Source organism: Rhodnius prolixus, unplaced genomic scaffold, assembly GCF_049639745.1.
Source record: "Rhodnius prolixus isolate KJV_2025 unplaced genomic scaffold, Rpr scaffold_3, whole genome shotgun sequence".
In the NCBI taxonomy this organism is placed as follows: domain Eukaryota; kingdom Metazoa; phylum Arthropoda; class Insecta; order Hemiptera; family Reduviidae; genus Rhodnius; species Rhodnius prolixus.
This window is the reverse complement of record NW_027411603.1, coordinates 109,999-136,875: the sequence shown is the minus strand read 5'-3', so window position 1 is coordinate 136,875 and position 26,877 is coordinate 109,999. Positions and strand designations below refer to the sequence as shown.

General features: G+C 35.5%; 1 protein-coding gene across 3 annotated transcripts; it reads right to left on the bottom strand.

The window, feature by feature from the left end:
- Polr3I (RNA polymerase III subunit I) lies at positions 1-25,229 on the bottom strand. Of its 3 annotated transcripts, none has more exons than XM_074125691.1 (5): positions 25,023-25,163; positions 24,761-24,797; positions 23,772-23,855; positions 19,801-19,956; positions 1-121 (listed from the first exon to the last, which is right to left on the bottom strand). In XM_074125691.1, the coding sequence occupies exons 1-5, from the start codon at positions 25,046-25,048 to the stop codon at positions 41-43; spliced, it is 384 nt and encodes a 127-aa protein (XP_073981792.1). In that variant the 5' UTR covers positions 25,049-25,163; the 3' UTR covers positions 1-40. The 3 variants fall into 3 exon arrangements, with proteins under 3 accessions (XP_073981792.1, XP_073981793.1, XP_073981794.1); XM_074125692.1 differs by having other exon boundaries at positions 24,895-25,097; XM_074125693.1 differs by lacking the exon at positions 1-121 and adding an exon at positions 1,701-3,679 and having other exon boundaries at positions 25,023-25,229.
- Positions 25,230-26,877: the final 1,648 nt, after the last annotated feature.

Genomic DNA, 26,877 nt, shown 5'->3' with positions numbered 1-26,877 from the left:
TGAGACAAAATCAATTTATTAACCATCCATTACAAAAGAATCAAGAACAATTTGAGGCAATTGTAGTAAGTAATTTTTCAACTTGATCCCCAGTTAGCCTCTCGTCATAATTGTGTACTATCTAAAAAAATAAAAATTAAATATTAAAGATGAGGAAACAGATAGTTCAATGGTTAGTGTATTAGACTCTCACGCTGAGATCCCGGAAAATTTGGCTTCGAATCTAGCTGCCTGCATTCACATTTTCACTTTCTATGAGCTAAATACAGTTTATTGTACGGAAGCCAGCAATGAACCAAAAAAGGTTCCGGCCGGCATGGTCCGAAAAAATGAATAAAGATGACAAAATGAAACTTTCTTTATCTAATAACATTTAGAAGATACACGATCCGCATGCAGAGTGGCAGGTGTTATGAATTAACATAGTATCCGCGCCCTTCAAAAGATTAAGACATTGTTGAAACAACATGGGAGATAATCAGTTTATGTGAATGTCAACTTTCAGCACGCATTTATGAATAAAAATCAAACTTCAACCATTTTTTAGCAACAAATGTGACAGTAATCTAAAAAGCCTTGACCTCTTTTTAACTTAATTTATTAAAAACCGTACAACAGCTCCAATATTTGTAATTTTTTTGGCCTTCAGAGGATTTTGAATTCTCTTCATTCGGGACCTATCTTCGCCATTTTCTTAACCTTTCTCAATCAATATATCAGGCTATTGAGCACGCCAGTACAATCTATGACAAAACCTAGTTCCAAAACGTTTTAACAGGACCAAAACGTAATAGCTCACAATGTTCGTATTTTAGTAAGGCACGCATGCTTTAGAGCACCAAGCTTGATTGTTAAGCCTTGAGATACAGTTTGGTCATATTTTAGCGCCTCCTCAAATACTCCTGCAAGAGCACCTCATCCACCATAATAAGTTAAAGGGTCTCACTTGGCACAAAGCACAACCGACATCTATCCGTCAGCGCTTCCTTACTAAATTGTAAACAGGAAGCCTTCAATCTCCGCGAAAATGTGCCCAGAACTTAGTGATTGAGTTGAAAATATTTGGTTTATAAATGGATGAATTTATTATCTCCTTAACAGCTTGAAAATTTAAGTATATAGGTTGGTTGAACGACAAAAGGTACACAAATCAGCAACTACCCATCATTTCATTAGAACTTCATCGATATCGTTTAAGAAATTTTAATTCTTTAACTTTTCATTAACATTTTTAAGAATTTATTAGATGTCACAGCCTCTTATGCTGGTCATTTTCATCTACAAAATATTTGTTCAGTAAAGTGTAGCACTCATTTTTCTTAGATTGATTATAATAGGAGGTATTAAACTGTTCATGCACTGGTTTAAAAAAACATATAATAAATTCTAAAAAATATTAATGAAAAGTTAATGCAGTAAAATTACTTAAATGATATCAATTAAGTATTAATGAAATGATGGGTACTTGTTGATTGTTTAGCTAGTATCGTTTAACCATCCTTTATACTTAACTTTTTACACTGCAAGTTTTTGTTTGTTTTTGGTACCTTTTGGACAGATTTTTCTTTTTGTTCCTTGACATAAAAAATTGGTACATCTAGTAATTTTTTTAAATAGTCGGATATCGGGAATAATTAGGCTAATTTACGCCAGAAATATATCCGGCGTAAATTAGCCTAATTATTAAATAAAAATCTCTGAAGGTTAGAAAGTTTTTATTAATGACTCGTGGATGTAGTCTTGTCTTACATATATTTGACTTCAGTTTAATAGACAATCAAAGTAATACATATATTATATTTCTTTAATTATCGCTATAACTTAAAAATAATCGATAATGCCATTTTCCAAGATATTCCAAATCTTTAATTAAAAGCCTATTCTGTAAAATTTCTCACCTGTTTTACATTTTTACTTAACATTTCGGATAAGCAATACTTTCATACTTGGTACCATGTTAGTGGGAGGTAGATATAGAAAGTAAAACTATCAAGTTAATAGGAAGGAGATGAAGACCGAAAGAAAAGATTGGGAGGGAGTGGTACTAAATTGTGGAAAGAAGATTCGGAATGCGAAAACGTTATGGGGGAGTGGTAACAAGTTGGCGAGAAGAAGACGGAACCCGGAGAAATGTTGTAAGATAAAGTGATGAATAATTCCATCCCATTGAAAGGGATATTAGAAAAAAAACTGCGATTACAGTACCTTCCAGTAAGAGCGGTAAGACAAATTGTGAAAACATTACTTCCTCTTAAGGGATATAAAAGAAATTAAGTTGTGATCACAAGAATTTCTTCTAAAGAGGGAAAAGAAAAATTATTTGCAATTACAGATCATCTAAAAGGGCAAAAAAAAAATTAAACTGCGAGTACGGCATGATTGCAATAATTCCTCTTAGTAGGTGCAAGAGCAGGATGGCACTTAAATGTCACACATTATATTCTTCTTGCCAAATTGGATCAAAGTCGGGCTAAGATTTACCCAATTATTAATAACAGTTTCCAAGAGGGCTTTATTTACATAGGGAACACACCCCTCTTAAGTTATACCTCTAGACCACAAAAAGCCCGATCTATGTTGCTCTATAATTGGTATAAATTGCCATGTTTTAGTGATAATAGTGAATGAGATATAGGAGGTTAAATTTTGGAGGTTTTCAAATTCCTTCAAAATCCTCTAAATCTCTCTTCGTATTGTCCAGATTTTAATGAATTCTATACCAAATTGTAGAGAAAAGTTTGCTCTATAACTTCGATAAATTGCAATGTTTTAGTGATAAAAGTGAATGAGATATAGGAAGTTAAATTTTGGAAATTTTAAAATTCCTTCAAATTTCAAACCTATATATCTCTCTTCATATTGTTTAGAATTCAATGAAATCTTTACTGAATTGTCGAGAAAAAAATAGCTCTATAACTGGTATAGGTAAATTGAATTGTTTTAATGATAATAGTTAGTGAGAAAAAGGAGGATAGATAATATTCTAGATATAATAGGTAGAGATATAGAAGGTTAAATTTAAGAAAAAATATATTGCTGTTATGTATTGGCGCTGAACACAGTTAAAGAGAAACGTTGCCCTATGTAAGACCCTCTAAAACTATTAATACTAATAACTCTGTAAATCTTAGCCTTATTTTGATGAAGTTTTGCAGGAAGATAGCGCTTTTCTACGTGACATAAAAGTGTTACCCTATTCTTACACCTACTAAGGGAAGTACTGCAATTGTTCAAATTATTGACACGTGAACCGATTTACAAGTATGAATTGACATTTGATTCGAAATTCTATGTGGATATAGCTTTTGTGGATCTTGATGTCTACAACATTAGAAATTGAGATTGAAACTAAAGGAAATTCCTTTTTAAACTATTACCAATAATCTTCGCCCGACTTTGATTAAATTTGGCAGGAAGTGTTTTGCAATCGTGCGTATTTGATGTTTAATTTCTCTTTGCCCTTTAATTAAGAAATACTGAAATCGCAATTTAATTTTGCTATTCACGTCCAAATTACCTTCCTATTTTATTCGAAACGTTTTCCCAAGAAAATTGTTTTTGTGGATTCTTTGAGGACCGCAACTCTAAGCATTCTTTTAAAATATCTCTCCAGTGGTAGTTACGGTTCTCTTAGTCAGGTTACAACGGACGTAATGCTTATTCCCAATGTTAAAAAAATCTGTAAAGTAGAATAGACAAATCTTTCCAAAAGGTACAAAAATCTCTTTAACAAAAACTTACAGTTTATTGAAATGGCCAGCATAACAGTCTGTGTCATCTAATAAATTCTAATCAACCCATTACCTGCCATAGGCCCCATTTGGGGATCATAGCTTTTTTTAGGTTTTTCTGTCGGCAGAATTGGTAGTTTCGATACTGTACCCTTCTATAACGTAAATAAAACAGTATGTATACATTTTAAATGAGTTTGGAATAACTAAAAATAACATTTTGAAGTTGTCAATACGCAAGGTGAGCGGTAAAAATAATTATGACCGAGTTCACAATTTAAAAAAAATATCAACGAATTGGAGTTAAAAACTTATTCTTCCTTTAATATGTGCCCTATATCTGAAGCCTTTTGTTTCGAGTTTTCACCTTATAACATATTTAGTGATCCCCATTTGGGGATTATGGCTGATAGAGGTACATTTTTGTGAAATTAGTTTTTTTGTTTTTCCAGCTGAGTTCAAAACAATTCACTTTGGTTGAACTTAGAGTCAATAGAAAATGATCCCTATTTTCTAGAATAATTTGATGATGGAATTGAGGGCAGTGATATTATCGACATCGTGGAGTTACCACCAGATTAAAACTGTCCGGTAGGACAGTTGTATAAGGGTTGATCGTCAAAAACTGCACGAAAAAGCGTAGCGATGAAAAGCACCCAACTTTGACAATTTTTTTCTCTTTTTCTACAAAAGATAAAATTCCCAAATTTTCTTTAAAATAAAGGGCAAACCCTACTTTATAGCTGTAATTTTTTTGCAACAACCCAGATCTAATAGGTTTCGAGAAAAAAGTTGCCGAAAATGAGCAAAAACCGCTTTTTCAAAAAATGTTCATGTTCTTGTTCTTGTTGTTGTTGTTGTTGTTGTTGTTGTTGTTGTTCTTCTTCTTCTTCTTCTTCTTCTTCTTCTTCTTCTTCTTCTTCTTCTTCTTCTTCTTCTTCTTCTTCTTCTTCTTGTTACCTTTTTTGTAAACAACGAACGTAGCGCCTAAACGCGCGAACCGATTTTCTTGAATGAGGTGTCATTCGATTCGGAATTTTATGTAAATGTGCCTTTTGGGAGTTTCGATCCTGTACATCGAATGGGAGAGGAGTTAGCCCGCTTTATGTAAGGCCCCCTCCAAAATTATTATTACTAAATACTCTGTAAATCTTGGCCCGATTTTGATAAAATTTGGTAGGATGATAGGGTTAGGGCTCCCCTACGTAACATTAGAGCGGCGATCAGCTCTTACACTTGTTAAGGGGAAGTATAGCAATCGTTTCAAATTATCGACACGTGAACCGATTTTCATGAATGAAGTGTCATTCGAATCGAAATTTTGTACAGATTTGCACTTTAAAAGCCTCGACGACGTGCCTCATAAGGAGGGGAGTTCGCCCCACCCAAATAAGGCCCTTTCTAAAACTATTATTACTAGGGAACGGATTCGTATGTATTTACATATTTTTTTCTAGGCAATTTACAGACGTTTTTCAACTAGAAGTATTCATACTGACACTTTTTAAGCCGTTTGAGTCTACTTTTATTTCACATATTTCCACATATTTGGACGTTATCGCATATTTATACATATTTGATTAAAATAAATAAATATTTCTACATATTTAATCAAAATATGTACATATTTTTTCATATTTTTCATTTTGGGCATATTTTCATAATTGGGAGGTGGTTGACAGGAACTGTGAACCACAGACTGTAGGGCTGTGAATCACAGTGGGTACAATGGTTATTGTAATTTACACAGAATGCTGCTAATTTGTTTCTCTCTGATGCTGCCCCCAACATGGTCAAGGCTAAGCAATCTATTCAGGTATTTTATCCTAAGATAATTCATGTGACGTGTATTGCTCATGCCTTGCATCGAGTAGCAGAAACTGTCCGATCTTTGTTCAGTGACGTAGATTCCTTAATCTCCTCGGTTAAAAAAGTGTTCTTAAAAGCACCAAGTCGCATTAAAATGCTAAAAGATCTCTATCCAGACTTGTGCCTTCCACCAGAACCAATATTGACAAGATGGGGTACTTGACTGGAAGCAGCTCAGTATTACTATGAAAACTACAATAAAATCAAGAATGTCCTTTCACATCTCGAAGACGAAGCAGTAGCGATAAATACAGCCAAGTCTTTATTCGAGAAACCTAATTTAAGGAACGACCTTGCATTCATTTCTGACAATTGCGTATTTCTTGCACAAGCCATTACCCAACTTGAGTCCCAAAATGTTCGACTGACAGAAAACGTGTCCAACGTTAAAAAAAGTCATCGAAAAGGTGGAAGGAATACCTGGGAGCAAGGGAGATCTGATCAGATCAAAACTGGCAGAAGTACTGAGCAAGAACAAAGAGTGGGAGACCATCTGCCAGATTTCTGATATTATCAGCGGAACAGAAGTCACCTCAGAACATCGTGTACCCTTTACAACCAACGAGATAACTTCTTTCAGCAAGGCACCTATAACATCTGTAGATGTTGAACGATCTTTTAGTCGTTACAAGTCCATCTTACGCCCAGATCGTCGTCACTTTAAGTTCCAACATTTGAAATTTCATGTGGTTGCAAACAATTTCGAAGAGTGAAGTTTTCAAAATTGAAAATTTAACACATCTTTTTATAAATAGTAAAAATATTTTTTGTTGTATAAATCATTATAACTTGTAAAAACAAATTATTTTGTTCCTAATAAATTATTATAAATTGTAAAAATGTTCTTTTCTTGTATAAATAATTATAACTTGCAAAAAAAAAAAATTCATTTTCATAAAAAAAGATGTCCATTTTACTTAAATATTCCAGAAAATATTTTAAGAAAATCACATATTTTCCACATAATTGACGAAAATAAATGCATATTTTAATTAAATATTTGGCATTTTTAAATACATAAAAATCCGTTCCTTAATTATTACCAATATTTCTATAACGCTTAGTCCGATTTTGATAAAATTCAGCTCGAATAAGTGGTTAAAGCTCCTCTACCTTGCCGATTCTCTTGCTCCTACTAAGAGGAAGTACTGCAATAGTTTAAATTATCAATGAGTGAACCAATTTAAATCAATGAATTGTCGTTCGATTAAAAAATCGTTGCCTCTTTGGCTTTTAGGGAGAAGTACTGCAGTCGTAGTTTATTTTTCTTACTCCTCTTAAAAGGAAGTACTGAAATCGCAGTTTAATTTTGCTATTTGCGTACAAATACCTTCCTATGTTATTCAAAACGCTTTCTCAGAAAAATGGTTATTGAGGATGGTTTGGGGACCGCAACTATAATCATTCTTTAAAAAGATCTCTCCAGTGGTAGTTACGGTTCCGACTTAACACCTTATCAGGTTATAATAATAGAATTGCTTATTCCAAATTTTAAAAAATCTGTAAAGCAGATATGTAACTTTGCAAAATAGACAAAAAGGAAAATCTATCCAAAAGGTACAAAAATCTCCTAACAAAAACTTACAGTTTAAAATGTTAAGTATAAGGGTTGATTAAACGCCAAAAGGTACACAAATCAGCAAGTACCCAACATTTCATTAATACTTCATTATTATTTAAGTAATTCTATTGCATTAATTTTCATTAATAAGTTATTTTTTAGAATTTATTAGATGTCACAGACCCTTATGCTGGCCACTTCATTTATAAAATTTTTTTGTTATTAAAACTGTCCGGTAGGACAGTTGTATAAGGGTTGACCATCAAAAACTGCACGAAAAAGTGTAACGTTGAAAAACACCCAACTTTGACAATTTTTTTTTCTATTTTTCTATAAAAGATAAAATTCCCAAATTTTCTTTAAATCTTACTCCAAACCATCCTTTATAACTGTAATTTTTTTGCAACCACCCAGATCTAATAGGTTTCGAGAAAAAAGTTGCCGAAAATGAGCAAAAACGGCTTTTTCAAAAAATGTTCTTGTTCTTGTTGTTGTTGTTGTTGTTGTTCTTGTTACCTTTTTTGTAAACAACGTAGCGCCTAAACGCGCGAACCGATTTTCATGAATGAGGTGTCATTCGATTCGGAATTTTATGTAGATGTGCCTTTTGGGGGTCTCGGCCCTGTACATCGAATGGGAGAGGAGTTAGCCCCCTTTATGTAAGGCTCCCTCCAAAATTATTATTACTAATTACTCTGTAAATCTTGGCCCGATTTTGATAAAATTTGGTAGGATGATAGGGTTAGGGCTCCCCTACCTAACAATAAAGCGACGATCTGCTCTTACACTTGTTAAGGGGAAGTATAGCAATCGTTTCAAATTATCGACACGTGAACCGATTTTCATGAATGAAGTGTCATTCGAATCGAAATTTTGTACAGATTTGTACTTTAAAAGTCTCGACGCTATGCCTCATAAGGAGGGGAGTTCGCCCCACCCAAATAAGGCCCTTTCTAAAACTATTATTACCAATATTTCTACAAAGCTTAGTCCGATTTTGATAAAATTTAGCACGAAGAAGTGATTAAAGCTCCTCTACGTGGCTGTGAAGTGCCATCATGCTCTTACACCTACTAAGAGGAAGTACGGCAATCGTTAAAATTATCAATGAGTGAACCGATTTACATCAATGAATTGTCGTTCGATTCAAAATCTTAGCCTTTTAGGGAGAAGTACTGTAATCGCAGTTTATTTTTCTTGCTCCTCTTAAAAGGAAGTACTGAAATCGAAGTTTAATTTTGCTATTTACGTACAAATACCTTCCTATTTTATTCAAAACGCTTTCTCAGAAAAATGGTTATTGAGGATGGTTTGGGGACCGCAACTATAACCATTCTTTAAAAAGATCTCTCCAGTGGTAGTTACGGTTCCGATTTTTTTTTTTTTTTTTTTTTTTAAAGAGGGGGTGAAATGCAATTTACGCACATTGTGCCGGACTCCCTCGCGGCCTACCGGCTAAAACACCCCCCCCCCTACTGCCAGGCCTAGCCTGGATTCGCTGTGATGTCAGCATTACATCAGGCTAGGCCTCAGTCCTGCCCCTACTCAGGGGACCCTGCTCAAATGGTGTTCCATTTCCCTTTTTTTGGAGACGAGTACTTCTCTTGCAAAACCAGCCACTAGCGACCAATTAGTTCTGCAAGAGAGCATCGCCTCCACCAACGTCTCTGGAGTCAACCGCCCGATTATATGCTCCAAATCTCTTCTTGGGCGACCCCACCTTTCACATACAAAAAAGGTATGGCAGGCGTCGTCTCTCGTTTCAGGACAATATAAACAATCTTCTTCTGCCTCCTTACCCATCCTCTTGAGGTATGCTCTGAAAAGGCCATGCCCACTCAAGAGTTGGGTAAGGTAGAAGTCCACTTCTCCGCTAGACCGGCTTATCCAGACACTAATATCTCTGATAAGCCTGGCGGTCCACCGGCCACGCGGCTCCTCATCCCAAGCAGCCTGCCATTCCAGCACGGTACGGGAACGCTCCTCCCTGGACATGGCTTCTCTATTCATTTCCTTCCTCCTTTCATATAGCCTCTTACGCTCTCCAGCTAAGAGGGCAATAGGGATGACCCCAGCAATTACCATAATTGCAGGCTCGGATACAGTGCGGTATGCCGAGGCTATTCGCAGTGCACCGAGCCTCTGCACCCTGGCTAGCCTTTTTCTATACGCCGCTTTATTTAGAGCGTCCGCCCACACCTCCGCCCCATAAAGGAGTGTGGAGTGGATGACGCTCATCAGTACTCGCCGGGTGCTTGCCCGCGGGCCACCTACGTTGGCCATCAGCCTCCCCAGCAGTGCAACATTTTTCGCAGCCTTGTTCGCAGCCTGTTGGACGTGCAAACCAAAGCTCAACCTCTTGTCTACCGTCAATCCCAGGTATTTCACGGAGTTCCCAGAGATCACCTCCTCCTCACCAACAAACCATGAGATGTCGGTCGGGATCCTTTTCTTCGTTAGAACAACAACCTCCGTTTTGGCCAACGCCAGAGAAAGACCATGTTCGGCCATCCACCTATTTACCACCCGCATCACTCGATTCAGCTTCAGCTGAGCTTTATCCGTGTCACGAGCAGCAATTAGCGCCGCGACATCATCTGCGTAGCCCACTAACACAGTCTCCTCAGGCATATCTTGTCTGAGTAGACTGTCGTAGGCCACGTTCCATAAATCAGGGCCCAATATTGAGCCCTGCGCCGCGCCCGCTGTTACCGCCGAGGATCTTGGCCCGTTAGCAGTCTGATAAATGATTATCCGATTGCACAGATAATCACTCAAGACACGCAGAAGGTATTTCGGGACACGAAAATTGTTTTCTAGAGCGTGCAACACGTCAATCCACCGAAGGGAATTGAATGCGTTCCGCACGTCCAGTGTGACCAACAAAACCACTCGACGGGAGTGGTGATTGTGGTCTTCTGCCCCTCTCACTACTTCAATGACCTCCTTGACCGCATCCACGGTGGATCGCCCTGTCCGGAAACCGTATTGCCTCGGGGATAGGTCTCCCGCGGCTTGTATCGCGGTTTTCAACCGTTCCCTCAGAAGCCTCTCGTATAATTTGCCCGCCGTATCGAGCATGCACAGTGGTCGAAAGGATGTTGGCAGCGAATCCCCCTTGCCCTTATTGATTAAGACCAGCCGCGCCACTTTCCATCTTGAACTAAACATTCCAGATTTCAGGCAGGCGTTATACATGTCAAGTAACAGTCCTGCTTTCTGCTGCGCTACAATCTTAAGCACTTCATTTGAAATACCATCAGGTCCCGGTGCTTTCTTAGCTTTTAAAGAGCGCACCCCCATGTCGAGTTCTTCTCTAGTAAAAAGAGGGAACTCCCCTACATCTCCAAAGTCTCGCTCTCTTCGATCCGGATGAGAGGGGAAAAGCGCCTTTACAATGCCCTCCATAACCGACGCATCCATCACCGTTTGGTTTTTAAAAGCTCCTAATTTCTGGGTCACTATCTTGTATCCAAGACCCCATGGATCCAAGTCAACCTCATCTCTCAGCTTTTCCCAGCATCGTGCCTTACTCCTAAAAATTGCACGTCTCAGCTCTCGCTTAGCTGCCTTATATTCCATCCGGCGAGTGGATGCATCCGGCCGGCGTCCGGCACGTTGTGCTCTTCTCCTTCGTTTGACACATTCTTTTCGCAGGTTGGCAATATGTGGCGACCACCAGTACACAGGAGGTCTTCCATACCAGGAACCCTTCCGCGGCATCGACTGTCGGCACGCCTTGGCAATTAATCCCATAGTTGAGGCTACCATGGCCTCAGCTCCAACCTTCCCCTCGGAACACATACTTTTTATCTTGGCTTCTCCACAGCTCAGGACTTCGGAGAATAAGTCCACCTTAATCTTATCAATATTCCATCTCGGGAAGAATTCTTGGGGCCTTGACCTCTTATCACCTATCCTCTCACTGATTTCAAAGGTGATATATTGATGGTCGCTCCCCGTGAAATCCTCAATGACCATCCAATTCTCGATTCGCCTCGCTAGTCGCTCACTGGCCAGGGAGATATCGGGGATTGTTTCAGTATGGCCAGGACGTCTAAACGTTGACGTTGAGCCAACATTAAGTACAACAAGTCCCGTTCTAGCAGCCATCTCCAAGATATGCCTACCCCTCATATCCGTTACTGGCATCCCCCACTCCACTGCCTTCGCGTTAAAGTCGCCTACCACCAATACCCTACCTGCCATATTTATAACTTCGTCTTCCAGGGAAATTAACTTTTGCTTAAAATCGTGCACACTCTCATTCGGGGTAAAATAACAGCTAATATACGTTTCCCCCTTACTTCTTATCCAAACGTAACCATTTCTCCTGCCATAGTCTTCGACCTGGATGTTCCCCAGCTCAGTGATCCAGATTGCCGCCGTCCCAAGCAGATCACTAAACCACGAGCGCGGGTGTCGGTCTCGATACTGTTCACTAACGAACACCAGATCCACTCCTTTTTCAATGATTAGTTGGCCAAGAAGTGAGTCGGCTGTTTTACTCCTATGTAAATTTCCCTGGAGGAACTTCATCCTGCAATCAATCTCTTTGCCTGTTCCAAAGCCTCCCGGAACACCACACACCTTCCCGATCCAGGTGGGTGCTGGCATGCTTCTTGGGTAAGGTTTCTCTCTGTACAGAGCATACAACTTTCTTTCCCATTGCATTCTTTTGCTACGTGACCCATTCCTCCGCATTTGTAGCAGAGGCTACTACGATCTGGGCCCTTACAAACTCCCGCAATATGTCCAAACCCAAGACATTTAAAACACCTTTTAACGACAGCTCTTCTCCTGACTCTGCAGCGTACCCAGCCAATTTTTATGAAACCACCCTTCGCAAGCTCGCTCGCGCCCCTCACATTGAGTTGCACTACTGCGACTTTCAACCCTCTATTGTTAGGTTTAGTAAGATGGACTTTTACATCCCCTACATCCTCTCCCAACTGAGCTTTGATTGCATCCACAACCTCCTCCTCTGATGATAGGCTATCGAGGTCTCGGATCTCCACCGAGTCTTTAGGCTCGAGTTGAGAAACCGTTGCTTTCTCCTGTAAAGCCTTAACGATTGCCATCTCAAACGCAGTTTTGTCTTTTGTATTCCGTCCTAATTCAACAAGAATATCGCCAGTTCTTGTTTGCCGGATACACTTAACTTCAGTCTCTGTGTCCTCAGGCTTGACCTTCCCTCGAATTTCGCCCAGAACTTCCGCGTATGATTTTCCTTCAGCCGGCTTAATTAACAAAGCATCTGAAAGAGGCCTTTTCTGAGTCGTCTTCTTATTCTTATTCTTCTTTGTCTTCTTCTTACTCTTTGCACGAGCAGGCTGCACCTCCCTGGATAATTGCAGGTCACTATCCTTCTGTACCTCCCGTCCTTTCCTTGAACGTACCTCGGTCCACTCATTAAGGGGTGGGTTCTTGCTATTTACTGCTACCGTATTCGCCACAACCGCAGTAATTTCCCTCTCAACTGGCCTAGATACTGGTGATACTTGTGTCACTCCTTGTGATATCGTGGCCCTACCTTGCAGCCTAATCAGGCGTTGCAGTGCTACCCCCCAGAAACCTCTTAGGGATTCCACCACCTCTACCGACTCTTCTACTTCGCAAAGGCCATCCTTGATATCCATACTAATGTTACGTTGCCGACTAGTGGCAAGTTTCATCTTTTTAAGGACACCTTTCATTCTACTTATCTCCTTGTCCACTTTTGCCAAGGCATCCTCTATATCTTTCTCTTCGGGAGAACCAATCAAACCACCTGCAAGTACCCGCGAGATTGCCGGGGATTCACGCCTCTCTTCAGTCACACTGCTTGACGTCTTCCCAGGCAGTGTATTTGATATTACTTCTGGCTTCGGCATATTCGCCATCTCCACCACACTCCCAACCATAGGTGGAGTGGAAGGCGGCGTTCTCTTTAATCTTGAGCTCCGCTGAAAGGGACTGGAATCACTCCCGACAGGCGGAATTGAGACTCCATCGTCCGGGGCACTCGTGAATCTTTTTAGGGTTAGGGAACCCTCACTTCTTGTCTCTTGCACCTTTGAAACTATTTTCTTGGGATTACTTTTATTCATTGTTTTTTTTTGTTTTACACCTCCTAAACACTCGAACTCAATAAGGATTATGATGTGTTCGACCCTCCCCCCGAAGAGGAGCCATACCCCCGAAACCGCGGCCCCCCAAGCGCAGCGCGCCCACAGGTGGTGGCCTCGACAGAGCCCCCCGCCGACCGCAGCAGGTCCCTAATCCGGTCGCCATCCGGAACTACTACAGCCGACGAAATTATGCGCCGAATGATAAGGCAGCCAGGTCGTGAAGGCTACTCCGACCCGGGCCAATGTACTGTCCGGCGGCCTGGGAGCGCAAGAGTTGAACCCAGTTTTTAAGCTGTACCCTCCACCATAGGGCCCACCACGCAGGAGGAGCCACGAGCACGGGGAGCATCCCCCCAAGAGAGAACAGGCCGAAAAAGGAGCAAGGAAAAAGAAAGGAAATTAAAAAGGATAGGTAATGGTTTAGAGGATGGGCAAAGAATGGGGAAAAAGAGAGGATAACAGGTATCGGGTCAACGGACAGTTGCCCCTTTAGACGCCTCTTACGTCAAGCGGAAGACTCTGTGGTCCTATTCTACAACCCCGGAACCACAGGGGCAACGGTTCCGATTTAACACCTTATCAGGTTATAATGATAGAATAGCTTATTCCAAATTATAAAAAAATCTGTAAAGCAGACGTAACTTTGCTAATAGACAAAAAGGAAAATCTATCCAAAAGGTACAAAAATCTCCTTAACAAAAACTTACAGTTTAAAAAGTTAAGTATAAGGGTTGATTAAACGCCAAAAGTTACACAAATCAGCAAGTACCCAACATTTCATTAATACTTCATAGATATTATTTAAGTAATTTTACCGCATTAATTTTCATTAATATTTTTTAAGAATTTATTAGATATCACATACCCTTATGCTGGCCAGTTCATTCATAATAGTTATAATTGTGATAAAATGTATATTATATCTTCGATAAATAGGTACTTTATTTTAACTCTATTCCAAATTATTCTTCTGATTTCTCTTTAATGTGCCCTTTATTCTGAAGTTGTCACATATACATGCATATTAAATTAGAAAAAGACAAATTTAGAGTCGGCTACTGTTTAAATTTGAATCACGGAGGATTTAAAACAATATTTCAGTCTTGAATTCGTCTTACCGAAATATTCGTGAGGACAAATAACACACAGTTAATAACAAGTAGATTATTCAACATTATTTATTCATTTCTCAATTGTAATTTAATTTAGTTCCCCTAATTTTACTTATGGTAAAATACTGGAATAATTAGCTGTCCTAAAAATATGCATATCTTATTTATTTTATATTACATATACACAACATTGTGGGAAGAATACCTAGATTGAGAATGTAATTGAAGAAAACTATATTATTTGCGATAAAGCCAGATTGACTACTACATAAAATAACAATTGCTTTAATCGAAGAATGAACTTAAACCGACGATTTTTATTTAAAAATAAAAATAAATAAATAAAGTCATTGATGTAAGTTGGTGGAAGCAATTTTTAAAAAAGTTTATGAATTTTTTTAGCCTCATATTTTTTTATTTTTTATAACGTTTTCTTTTTCACCTGTAATCAATAGTTTGATTATTATAGATAAATAGATATTACAGTCAATCAATTTAAGTTAAATGGTGTGCTACTTGAACAAATATTTTGTAGATGAAAATGGCCAGCATAAGGGTATGTGATATCTAATAAATTCTTAAAAAATATTAATGAAAATTAATGCGGTAAAATTACTTAAATAATATCAATGAAGTATTAATGAAATGTTGGGTACTTGCTGATTTGTGTACCTTTTGGCGTTTAATCAACCCTTATACTTAACTTTTTAAACTGTAAGTTTTTGTTAAGGAGTAATTATGATAAATCACATATATGTACATGCATGTTAAAGTAGAAAAAGACAAAGTTAGAGTAGGCTACTGTCTTGAATTCGTCTTACCGAAATATTCGTGAGCACAAATAACAAACAGTTATATCAAGTAGATTATTCAACAAAAATTATTGATTTCTCAATTGTAATTTAATTTAGTCCCCCTAATTTTTCTGATAGTAAAATACTGGAATAATTAGCTGTCCTAAAAATATGCATATCTCATTTATTTTATATTACATTTATACAACATTGTGGGATGAATACCTAGATTGAGAATGTAATTGAAGAAAACTATATTATTTGCGATAAAGCCAGATAATTATTACCTTCTATTATAAACGTTTGACTACTACATAAAATAACAATTATTTTAATCGAAGAAAGAACTTAAACCGACGATTTTTATTTAAAAATAAAAATAAATAAATAAAATAAACAAAATCATTGATGTATGCATTTTTTAAAAAAAGGTATAGAATTTTTTAGCCACATAATTTTTTTTATTTTTGTTTAAATTATTTATTTTATTATTATTAAATATTTATACGTTTTTCTTTTTAACCTGTAATTAACAGTTTGATTATTATATTTGTAAATAACTAGATATTACAGTCAATCTACAGTGCTACTTGAACATATATTTTGTAGACGAAAATGGCCAGCATAAGGGTCTGAGACATCTAATAAATTCTAAAAAATATTAATGAATATTAATGCAGTAGAATTACTTAAATATTAATGAAGGATTAATGAAATGTTGGGTACTCGCTGATTTGTGTACCTTTTGGCGTTTAATCAACCCTTATACTTAACATTTTAAACTGTAAGTTTTTGTTAAGGAGATTTTTGTACCTTTTGGATAGATTTTCCTTTTTGTCTATTTGGAATGTTACATATCTGCTTTACATATTTTTTTAAAATTTGGAATAAGCAATTCTATCATTATAACCTGATAAGGTGTTAAGTCGGAACCATAACTACCAATGGAGAGATCTTTTTAAAGATTGATTATAGTTGCGGTACCTCACCCGTCAAAAAAAGCTAAAAAATGTCACACAAAAAAAAGGCTGTGGAGTCATCTTGGAAGAAAATGAAGTGATTTCTTCAAACTCTTTGAGGATAATAAGGTAATTTTAAAAAGAGAGGAAAAAAGAAAAAGTTCTTCAAGGAAAATCACCTGTACGGATGTTCGAAATCCTGTTATCAGAAGACATAATGCTGTATATCGTAAAAAAGAGTGTATCTTACGCTGCCAAAATAATAAAAAGTCCAGTTTTCCAGAAATCCAGTTTTCTATAGATTGCCTTCGAAAGTTAATTCTATTCCTCCTGCTAACTGAATACCTCTCTCTTCCGCAAGAACAGATATATTGGTATGAGGATGAAGATGTGAAAAACTTAGGAAATGCAATGTAGGGATACATGTAGAATGTATGGGAATGGCACTCCTATTTTCAAAAATTTGATAATTCTCATTAATTTTTTTAAAACTTAATATTTTAAACACTTAGGTCTTTACTTTTAATAATAAAATGATCTCTGTTGATGTATATATTTAGTTTTTACAAAAATGATTTTTTGTACCTGTAGTTGCCATAAACCCCAAATGGGACTTTTCAAATAAATTATTTTTTTAATAAAATGAAATGTTTAAATACTATTTATTTAATACTGGAGTTATTAAAAAACTCTATTTTTTGAAAAAATAGTAAAATTTATCAAAAAAAAAAAAAAATTGGGCAGGTAATGGGTTAAGGAAAATTTAATACAGTAAAATTACTCAAATGATATCAATGAAGTATTAATGAAATGTTGGATACTTGCTGATTTGCATGCCTTTTGGCGTTTAATCATGCCTTATATTAACTTTATAAAATGTACATTTTTGTTAAAGAGATTAATAATAATAGTTTTAGAGAGTGCCTTACATACATGGGGCTAACTCCTCTCCCATAAAATGAACACCGTCGAGAACCCCAAAAGGCACATCTATATGAAATTCCGAATCGAATGAAATTCATGAAAATAGGTTCAAGCGTTTAAGAGCTATGTTGTTTACAAAAAAAATATAACATCAATAACCATTTTTAGATTTTTAAAAATGCTGTTTTGCTCATTTTCGGTAACTTTTTTTTCGAAGTCTATTAGCTCTTGGTTGTTGCGAAAAATTTTAAACGAAAATTATAAACTTATAGACGAGGATATCTCTGTATTTAACACACAAAAAATTGAAAATTTTATCTTTTATAGAAAATGAGAAAAATATTTTTAACTTGCTTATCCTTCAACGTTACGCTTTTTTATGCACCTAACGGAGAGTTTTAATCATGGTTATTATCTCTGTTGCAAAATCAGGTATCTGGCATGTAATAAGAACAGACGGGTTACCAGCCACGCAAAAATGTTAGAGATATGCACACGATAAGGCGTGTGTATAAGATGTTACGGTTATTTGTTTTTAGGTGTAAATATTTCGGTCTATTTCCTAGGCTGCTATATTAGTATGTATTTTTTAGTAGTGGAATCGTGCAAGCTGCCAAAATTGCTGTAGGCACTACCTGGATAATCTCTAATTTCCACAGCCTTTTTATTTTGAACCTGTTAGTTCCCTTACTTTTGTTTCTTTCTTTCCTGACACTTGAAGGAGTTTACTAGTGTTCGAAACAGCAATTTCCACATCATTAATGCCCTCCGTTCTTTATCATACAGCAGATTGTCAGGCCGAATGTGTTGCGATTTTTACGTGAGCACCGAGGTCGTAATATTGTATCTGACACACTCAAGCACAGGTTGGTAAAGCGCACTTCCATTAGCAATCCTAATTTACGTTGCTAAATTCTGATGGACAATTGTTGAAAACTTCTTGTTTTGATGAAAGTAATTTGAACATAAGCTTAATTGTGTACTGTGTACTAGAGTGCAATCCAGATGTACAAGTATGAGAAATTTCTGGAAAACGGCTTTATTCAGTATTTCTAAAGTTACAATATTTATAGAAAGACTTATCTCCACCGTAGCACGCATGCGTATTGTATCTCAGACCGGTTTCAAATTTCAACATCATCACAGGTAGATTAATCAGTTTGGTTTAGAGATTTCGACTTCACTTTTGTTTCCGTCTTGCACAACACTACGAGACTCAAACTTCTCTTTTTATGTGCGTGTGAGATGTTTTTCATGAAATTGGCTAGTAAAAGGGTCTGTGACATCTAATAAATTCTACGTAATAAGAATGGACGAGTTATCACCTCACGATGAAATTGTAGGTACTTTCTGGAATTTAGATTAATTAAGCGGAATACCACTCTCTTCAAATACATAAACATACACATAAGCTAAATGTTCTAATTAAGCAGATAATCAGATGGAAGTTATTTTTCATATCTTGATAAAAAATCAAAATATAACGTCTTCTTTTATAAATGCAATATGTAATTAAAAAGCATCAGTTCGATAGATGATGAACGTTGAAATTTGCAGGCTTCATACATATCTTGCTCAAAATTTAAACCTCAATATCTCGCTTTGATAATCAGAACAATGTGACATTTCTTGAATAGACCATTGCATCCTCTTCATACATACACATATCAGCCGTCGAAATGCATTATTTTGGAAGATGATGAACGTTTAACTTATCGTGCTTTGCATCGCGCTCATAATTGAAAAAAACAACAAATCGCTCGTAATTATCAGAATATTGTGAAATTTTGTATATTTGGTATTCCATTCTCTTTATACGTGTAAAAAAATATCAACTATTAAAATATACTAGCAGATATTCGGTATTGAAGTTATATTACTTCATATCTTGCTCAAAATGTAAACTACTTTTCGAATAAATCGAGAGATCATGGAATTGTATGCCACAATGCTATAGATGATTAAAGCGCCTTTAAAAGTTCACAAACAAGAAGAGTTAGTGCCACCTTAATGAACGATCGACAAAAATTGTCACGTTTGAAGATTTGTACTTCACTGAAAAACTGCCGATCAAATCGTGACTTGTCAAAAAAGCGCAATAATTGGAAGCAATCTGGGTAACGGTAAAGGATTTCCCCAAGCCTTCGAAAAGGCAAGTACCATTTTTTTTTTAAACTTGGTAACTATTTGTGACGACTTTCAGAAGGAGCAAATCAAGGCTTCTTTTCATCTAAGAGTGAATAGCAAAGAACCGTAATCTTACAGCAAAGCGTATCTTACTGGCTCCTTCCATACTTAAACATTTTTTTTTTATCACTATCTCTAGCATTAGAGAAGCAGTTACCATTAAAGATTCTGCTATCGAATTTGTTCAAAGGTTTTTTACCGATCCCACTGTTAATGCCGATCCTAATTTAATTGAGACTCCTTGCTTTTTTAAATAATTTTATATCCAACACTAAAGAATTTTTCCGCACTTCAATTCGGACTTTTTTTTTGGACAGCCAGGAGAAGAAAAAAACCGTAGTAATTCTATTTGAGGCTTCCTAGTACAAAAAGCATGCGAGATGCGAGAGAATATGCGCCCACATGTTCATGCCTTCATGTATTCAGCACTTCATGTATCATTCCAAAAAAGACGTAAGAAGAGGAATATCTATCATAAATGTAGTTTTAAAATAATCACTTCCCTAGTAAGGAATACAAAAAATTCAAGTTGGGAGACAATCAATAAAATTACCACTGAAAGTTCCAAGGGAGTTCTAGGTAGTGTATTTACTATCATTAATTTTTCATCATGAGTTAAGGGTACTGGAAAATGTAGTAAAGCTGTCATCATGTTCTTCACATCTTGTTCTGTTTGTCCTGCCAAGTTGTTCTGCAAATACTGGGAGGCCTGGAATTTCCAAAACAAATTAGTTAGAAAATATTCATTAAACCGAACAAAACGGTAATTAAATTGCATTAATAATTCATTTATTGGTTTGGTAACTACAAAAATCTTTTACCAATAACTTTGATAATTCATTACAGTCACGCGTACATTACACTGAAATTGCATTACAGATCACTGCAATAAAAACCTAAGTATCTAAAACATAACAGTAAAACTCTTTAACAAAAACTTACAGTTTAAAATGTTAAGTATAAGGGTTGATTAAACGCCAAAAGGTACACAAATCAGCAAGCACCCAAAATTTCATTAATTCTTCATTAATATTTAAGTAATTTTACTGCATTAATATTCATTAATATTTTTTAGAATTTATTAGATGTCACAGACCCTTATGCTGGCCACTTCATTTATAATATTTTTTTGTTATAATTATGATAAATCACACATATGTACATGCATGTTAAAGTAGAAAAAGACAAAGTTAGAGTAGGCTACTGTCTTGAATTCGTCTTACCGAAATATTCGAGAGCACAAATAACACACAGTTATAACAAGTAGATTATTCAACAACAATTATTGATTTCTCTATTTTAATTTAATTTTACTTATAGTAAAATACTGGAATAATTAGCTGTCCTAAAAATAACATATCTTATTTACTTTATTTTACATATTACATTTTTTTTTATAAAAAAAAGTTTTGAATTTTTTAGCCTCATAATTTTTTTTTATTTTTTATAACGTTTTCCTTTTTAACCTGTAATTAACAGTTTGATTATTATAAATAACTAGATATTACAGTCAATCTACAGTGCTACTTGAACAAATATTTTGTAGACGAAAATGGCCAGCATAAGGGTCTGTGACATCTAATAAATTCTAAAAAATATTAATGAATATTAATGCAGTAAAATTACTTAAATATTAATGAAGAATTAATGAAATTTTGGGTGCTTGCTGATTTGTGTACCTTTTGGCGTTTAATCAACCCTTATACTTAACATTTTAAACTGTAAGTTTTTGTTAAAGAGATTTTTGTACCTTTTGGATAGATTTTCCTTTTTGTCTATTTTACAAAGTTACATATCTGCTTTACAGATTTTTTTAAATTTGGAATAAGCAATTCTATCATTATAACCTGATAAGATGGTAAGTCGGAACCGTAACTACCACTAGAGAGATCTTTTTAAAGAATGATTATCGTTAAGGTCCCCCAAACCATCCTCAGTAACAACTTTTCTTGAAAAAGCGTTTTGAATAACATAGGAAGGTATTTGTGCGTGAATAGCAAAATTAAACTGCGATTTCATTACTTCCTTTTAAGAGGAGTAAGAAAAATAAACTGCGATTGCAGAACTTCTAGGCAAAGAGGCAAAGATTTTTTAATCGAACGACAATTCATTGATTTAAATCTGTTCACTCATTGATAATTTAAACGATTGCAGTACTTCCTCTTAGTAGGTGCAAGAGCATCAGCAATGTAGAGGAGCTTTAACCACTTATTCGAGCTGAATTTTATCAAAATCAAACTAAGCGTTATAGAAATATTGGTAATAATAGTTTTAGAAAGGGCCTTATTTGGGTGGGGCAAACTCCCCTCCTTATGAGGCACGGCGTCGAGACTTTTAAAGTGCAAATCTGTACAAAATTTCGATTCGAATGACATTTCATTCATGAAAATCGGTTCACGTGTCGATAATTTGAAACGATTCCTATACATCCCCTTAACAAGTGTAAGAGCTGATCGCCGCTTTAATGTTACGTAGGGGAGCCCTAACCCTATCATCCTACCAAATTTTATCAAAATCGGGCCAAGATTTACAGAGTAATTAGTAATAATAATTTTGGAGGGGGCCTTACATAAAGGGGGCTAACTCCTCTCCCATACGATGTACAGGGTCGAGACCCCCAAAAGGCACATCTACATAAAATTCCGAATCGAATGACACCTCATTCATGAAAATCGGTTCACGCGTTTAGGCGCTACGTTGTTTACAAAAAAGGTAACAACAAGAACAAGAACAAGAACAAGAACAAGAAGAAGAACAAGAACAAGAACATTTTTTGAAAAAGCGGTTTTTGCTCATTTTCGGCAACTTTTTTCTCGAAACCTATTAGATCTGGGTGGTTGCAAAAAAATTACAGTTATGAAGGAGGGTTTGGAGTAAGATTTAAAGAAAATTTGGGAATTTTATCTTTTATAGAAAAAGAGAAAAAAATTGTCAAAGTTGGGTGTTTTTCAACGTTACGCTTTTTCGTGCAGTTTTTGATGGTCAACCCTTATACAACTGTCCTACCGGACAGTTTTAATAACACAGTAAAATAACAGTAAAAGACCAAAGTATGAATAATTAAAATAACACAAAAATAAAAAATCTATTTAAACATAGTTGGCTTCAATAATACCAAGCTCTATACTACACTAAAGATGTACTTTTAAAGAAAACAAATCCTCAATTTCAAAATTACAAACCATAATCTTTTTGAATTAAAATAAAATCAAGGTGATCCCTAACACACTATCCAAGTTCAAATATAGACAAGCGCCTAGACAATTTATGAAAACTTAAACTAGAACTCATACTTCTGGTGGACTAGCATTCTCTCGAGTCTGAATATTACGACGTTAATATAGCTTAAATCATACGGGTGAAACAACAATACGTACTGAAACAGAACTTTAAAACAAAATAAACTGCGATTTTTCGTTTTTGCGTTACTGAAGTCACAGGGTATTGTCACAAACCACAATTCCATAGAGGGTACCTAAATAAATAATGAAAACTCAAAATCGAAACTCTACACGAAGAGTATGAAAAAGTAAGCCACAACCAAAATCTTCAGTACTCATGGACTAGAAATGCACGAATGTTCAAATAATGTCCCCAGGCAGAGAGAGATATGATTAATCTTTTGGTCGGGAAAAGCACTACAATGTTTTAGACAAAAGATCAAGTATATACGGCATAAAGACCTGATAATTTACCTCTGAGCATCTGATTTGAGCAGGTAACTTGTAAAAGATAGGGGGGAGAAGCAGGTGACCATCACCTTGAAAACAGTTACGGTTTCAAAAAATTGACTGTTTTACAGTACAACAAAAGAAGGTTACTTCATTCAGAAAAAATAATTCTGAAGTCTGAGACATACGATCTCACGTGCAACAGGTTTAAGCGGATGCAAGCAAGAATGAGTCGGCTAAAAGTAGAGGACTCCCAGCTCGTCCAGATGAAACTTTAGTGGGTCTATGACATACATTCTTGTGATCGACTTAAACCCAGACCTGATGACCCCTCTCGGGTATTTTAATATCGGGATTTTTAATAGGATGAAAAAATAATTGCCATTTCAGTCGTGATACATTTATTCTGTCGAGCTTTCGACCTAGGGACTAGGTCATCTTCAGGGCTAGTTTACAAAGTAATATTTTACATTTCAGGGTTGGTGTGTCTTCTGTCTTGTCTGTTCATGGACTGAAATGGCAATTATTTTTTCATCTTATTGAAACTATGAATCAGTCACCAAAAATAATGAACAACAATCGGGATTTTTGTTAGTCACGCAGACAGGGATTAATTCTTACGTACAGCAAAAGTTAAGCGGGAATAATTGAAGTTAGTGATTCAATTATTTATAATCAAAAACTTATTCTACAAATATTTCCAGATTTTGGAGTCTTAAGTTTTCAATGAAAAATGTAGCAACGAAGTAGTAAAAAACTTAGTGCATTCCAACTTGTTTTGCCCTTCTTCTGCTATCCAATCAATTAGACTTTCAAAATGTTTTTAAATAATACATTAAACTTATTTTATCACCTCATACAATATGGTTGCAAACTGGTTGCCAGTTTTGGAACGAATCACTATAGTTTCCTTACAATCGTTTAATAAACAGAATACCTAGAAACAAAACAAAAAATGTTACAAATAATAATTATTAACATTAATTAAAAACTATAAACTATATAGAATAATTAAGTTACACCAGCTATCTTTCAAGATTCTTCAGTAACACGTAACTTCCAATTTCTTTACCTCGCAAAGCAACTTTCCGCTCGTTAATAGGCCACGATTACTTGCAAATACAATTGCAAAGAATGGACTTGGAGAAAGGTGAGCCAGTGTTTCTGCGTCAATGTGAGCAAATGTTTATGGTGTAGACTGATTTCTCTATGCCATTAAAATCCATTTATTCTTCTAATCGTCTAATCACACCACGTTAAAGAACGGTCAGGATGTTCAATATTTGCGAACCATTCTGTGAATTTCAATAGTAATAGTAGGTGCTTCGTTGTGTATGATGGACATCGCGACATCGTTTGGCAGTATTGCCTCAGAAAGGCATCGTCAAAGAAATTTCGAGTTGGTGATTTAAAGGAAGACAATATACTTAGAGCGGTAAACTCCACCCGCAAAATAGTGGAATAAATATTACCAACATTGAAACTTTGTCTAACTTTTTTTAAGTTCCTCTTTAAAATTCCTCTTTACAAGTCAGGATTCACAAAAAAGTTTTAATAAGACATTAATCGTATAAAGAATATACATCTCAATAGAGCTTTTTTTTCTATAACTACACAGAGGGAAGGCCATACTAGGCTTACACCAATTTGTAAACAGCCCCAATTTAAAGTAGATACAAAGAACGATTAAGAAAAACGATACTGCTTTTTATTCCCAACAAGAAAAATAATTTCCTGCAATTAATCATAATATAATCAGAAATTTACAATACTCATAAATACTCTGTATAGTTTTGCCTTCGTACTTTTAAGCATAAATGTAAAAAATCATTTAGAACCTACCTCACAATTACACAATGATCCAGCATCTGCTTGCTTCCTGAGACATTAAAAAAAACAACAAAAAAACAATTATTTTAATTGCAACTACTTTTAACCATGCACTGCCAGAAAATGATACATTTTACAGAACTTACACCTCCATACTTCTTTTAGAAAATAATTCTTGGTTAACGCTAATTAAGCATTTTTAGATAATTTGTACAAGTTTTAATATTAGCTAAATGGAATTACTTCAACCTAAGTTGAACGTCCAAATACAAACCATAGAATGTACACAATACTCAGCATCTAATCTGCTAACCTGTTACAAGCAACCTTTCCTTACAAGCTAGCCAGCAAAATAATGTAACTTGCACGAAAAAGTCAAAATTACTAAATAGTGAGAAAACCTCGTAAAAAGGCAAATTTTTTTAAAATTTAATGTTAAGAAAACCTTTGATTTATTTTGCCACTATTAAATTTTCTTGTAGTAACTATACTTTTTTATTCACAGAAGTAGAAAAAACACACAGTGGTTAGCGGTTATAAAGCAGTGAGACTATACAAAAAAATTATTAGTATTTTTTGGGGGGAAGGGCTAATTTTTACCTAAAGTCACTGGAAGGATTTAAGCCGTCACTTTCTCCGGAAGTACATATCAGAAAACTTTTTAGAGCTATCCATACCAAAACTATAAAATAATCTTATTAATTTAATACAGCAAATTCGCAATTGACATATACACAATTCGTGTTTTGATAATAAGAGTATATAAAGTTGCTATAGGGCTCAACAAAGTCCAGAGAAGATTTTTTCAGTGAAATGGGTTATAGTTAGAATTTAATATCCGGACAATATCCTATGAGAATGAGTGGTTGGTTAATTTAGAAATCAAATCAGTTTTCATTTTCTTGAAGTAATAGTTATCTTGGTTATTCCAAGTATTCTGTTCTCCAATCACTATAAAAAGCTGATTAACCTGGGTGGCCCAATTTAATTCTAAGGAATTATGAGGAACAAACAATTTAATTCCAGCAATTATTCATAGCAAATTGTGGGAAGACGATCTGGTGACATTTTATGTACCTAATGTAACCAATTAATTATTGCGGAGATTATTTTAATTTTTAATTCTCTTATACTCAATACAGTTCGGAGTAGATAATTTGGGGTATTTCGAGTAAGTAGAAAGAGGGATTGAATTTTTTTTAATTCATCTTGAAAAAATCAAAACATTCGATTAGCTGTTATTAGTTTTTGTGATTCCAGCAAGCATACCATCAGAACCTCTGAACAGATTGTGATTGTCCTCAGCATGCGTAGTTTCTATCAGAACCCAAAAACAAACTTCAAATCAAACTAATTAGTGAACAAACGGGGTATTCAGCAGCCAGAAAACCAAACCATCTTACTTTAAGAAATTGGCCGCTTTAATTATCTCCTGAACTAATTAATTTCTTTAAAATTTCTTTGGCATGAAAAATATAATTTAAGCATTCCAACAGAATCAAAATTCAAACACCATGGACCGCGCATGGCAACTGATCGATCACATCAACCTGATGAAACAAACGCAATTCATGAAATTAGTAGTGTCTTTCATTAGAAAATGTGAAACATGTATGTTTTCTGAATGATGGGTTGGTACATGGAATTTGAGTTTTATTCTTTATGGCCGTCTTTAAAATTAATATATTTTAAAAACAGTCTTAAAATAACAAATAATTGTAAATAAGGGTTGCAAATTTTAAGTTTTCCTCGGCAATGTTTTGTACTTTTGAATGTTCAGAGAAAAGATGAAAGGATAACAAAATTGTTTCGTGGTGAGGATTGTGCAAAGATAAACGTATAAAGAAAAAAAAAAGTAGAAGAAAAGAAAATTTGAATTATTAACCAAATCCAAGTTGTACTTCAAATCTACAATGCTAGTTAAGGACAAACATCTTTCACCAATACCATTTTTTGCCATGGTAAAATAAAACCTTTCTAAAAACATTCTTACAACCTTCATTATTTTCTTGTATTGGTATTGGGGATACGTGAGGAACAAGTAGTTATTTTCTAGGTACCTCTGTGCTGATGCTGGTCGTAGATAACCTTTACAGTTCACAGTAAAAGTTATATACAATCTTCACTTT

Coding starts and splice junctions, on each gene's coding strand:
- Polr3I (XM_074125691.1), bottom strand. CDS start 25,048: ATGCTGAGTATTGTGTACATTCTATG. Junction 23,856..24,760: donor GATCATTGTGTAATTGTGAG/GTAGGTTCTAAA, acceptor TTTTGTTTCTAG/GTATTCTGTTTATTAAACGA. Junction 19,957..23,771: donor TTGCAACCATATTGTATGAG/GTGATAAAATAA, acceptor TGGAAATTCCAG/GCCTCCCAGTATTTGCAGAA.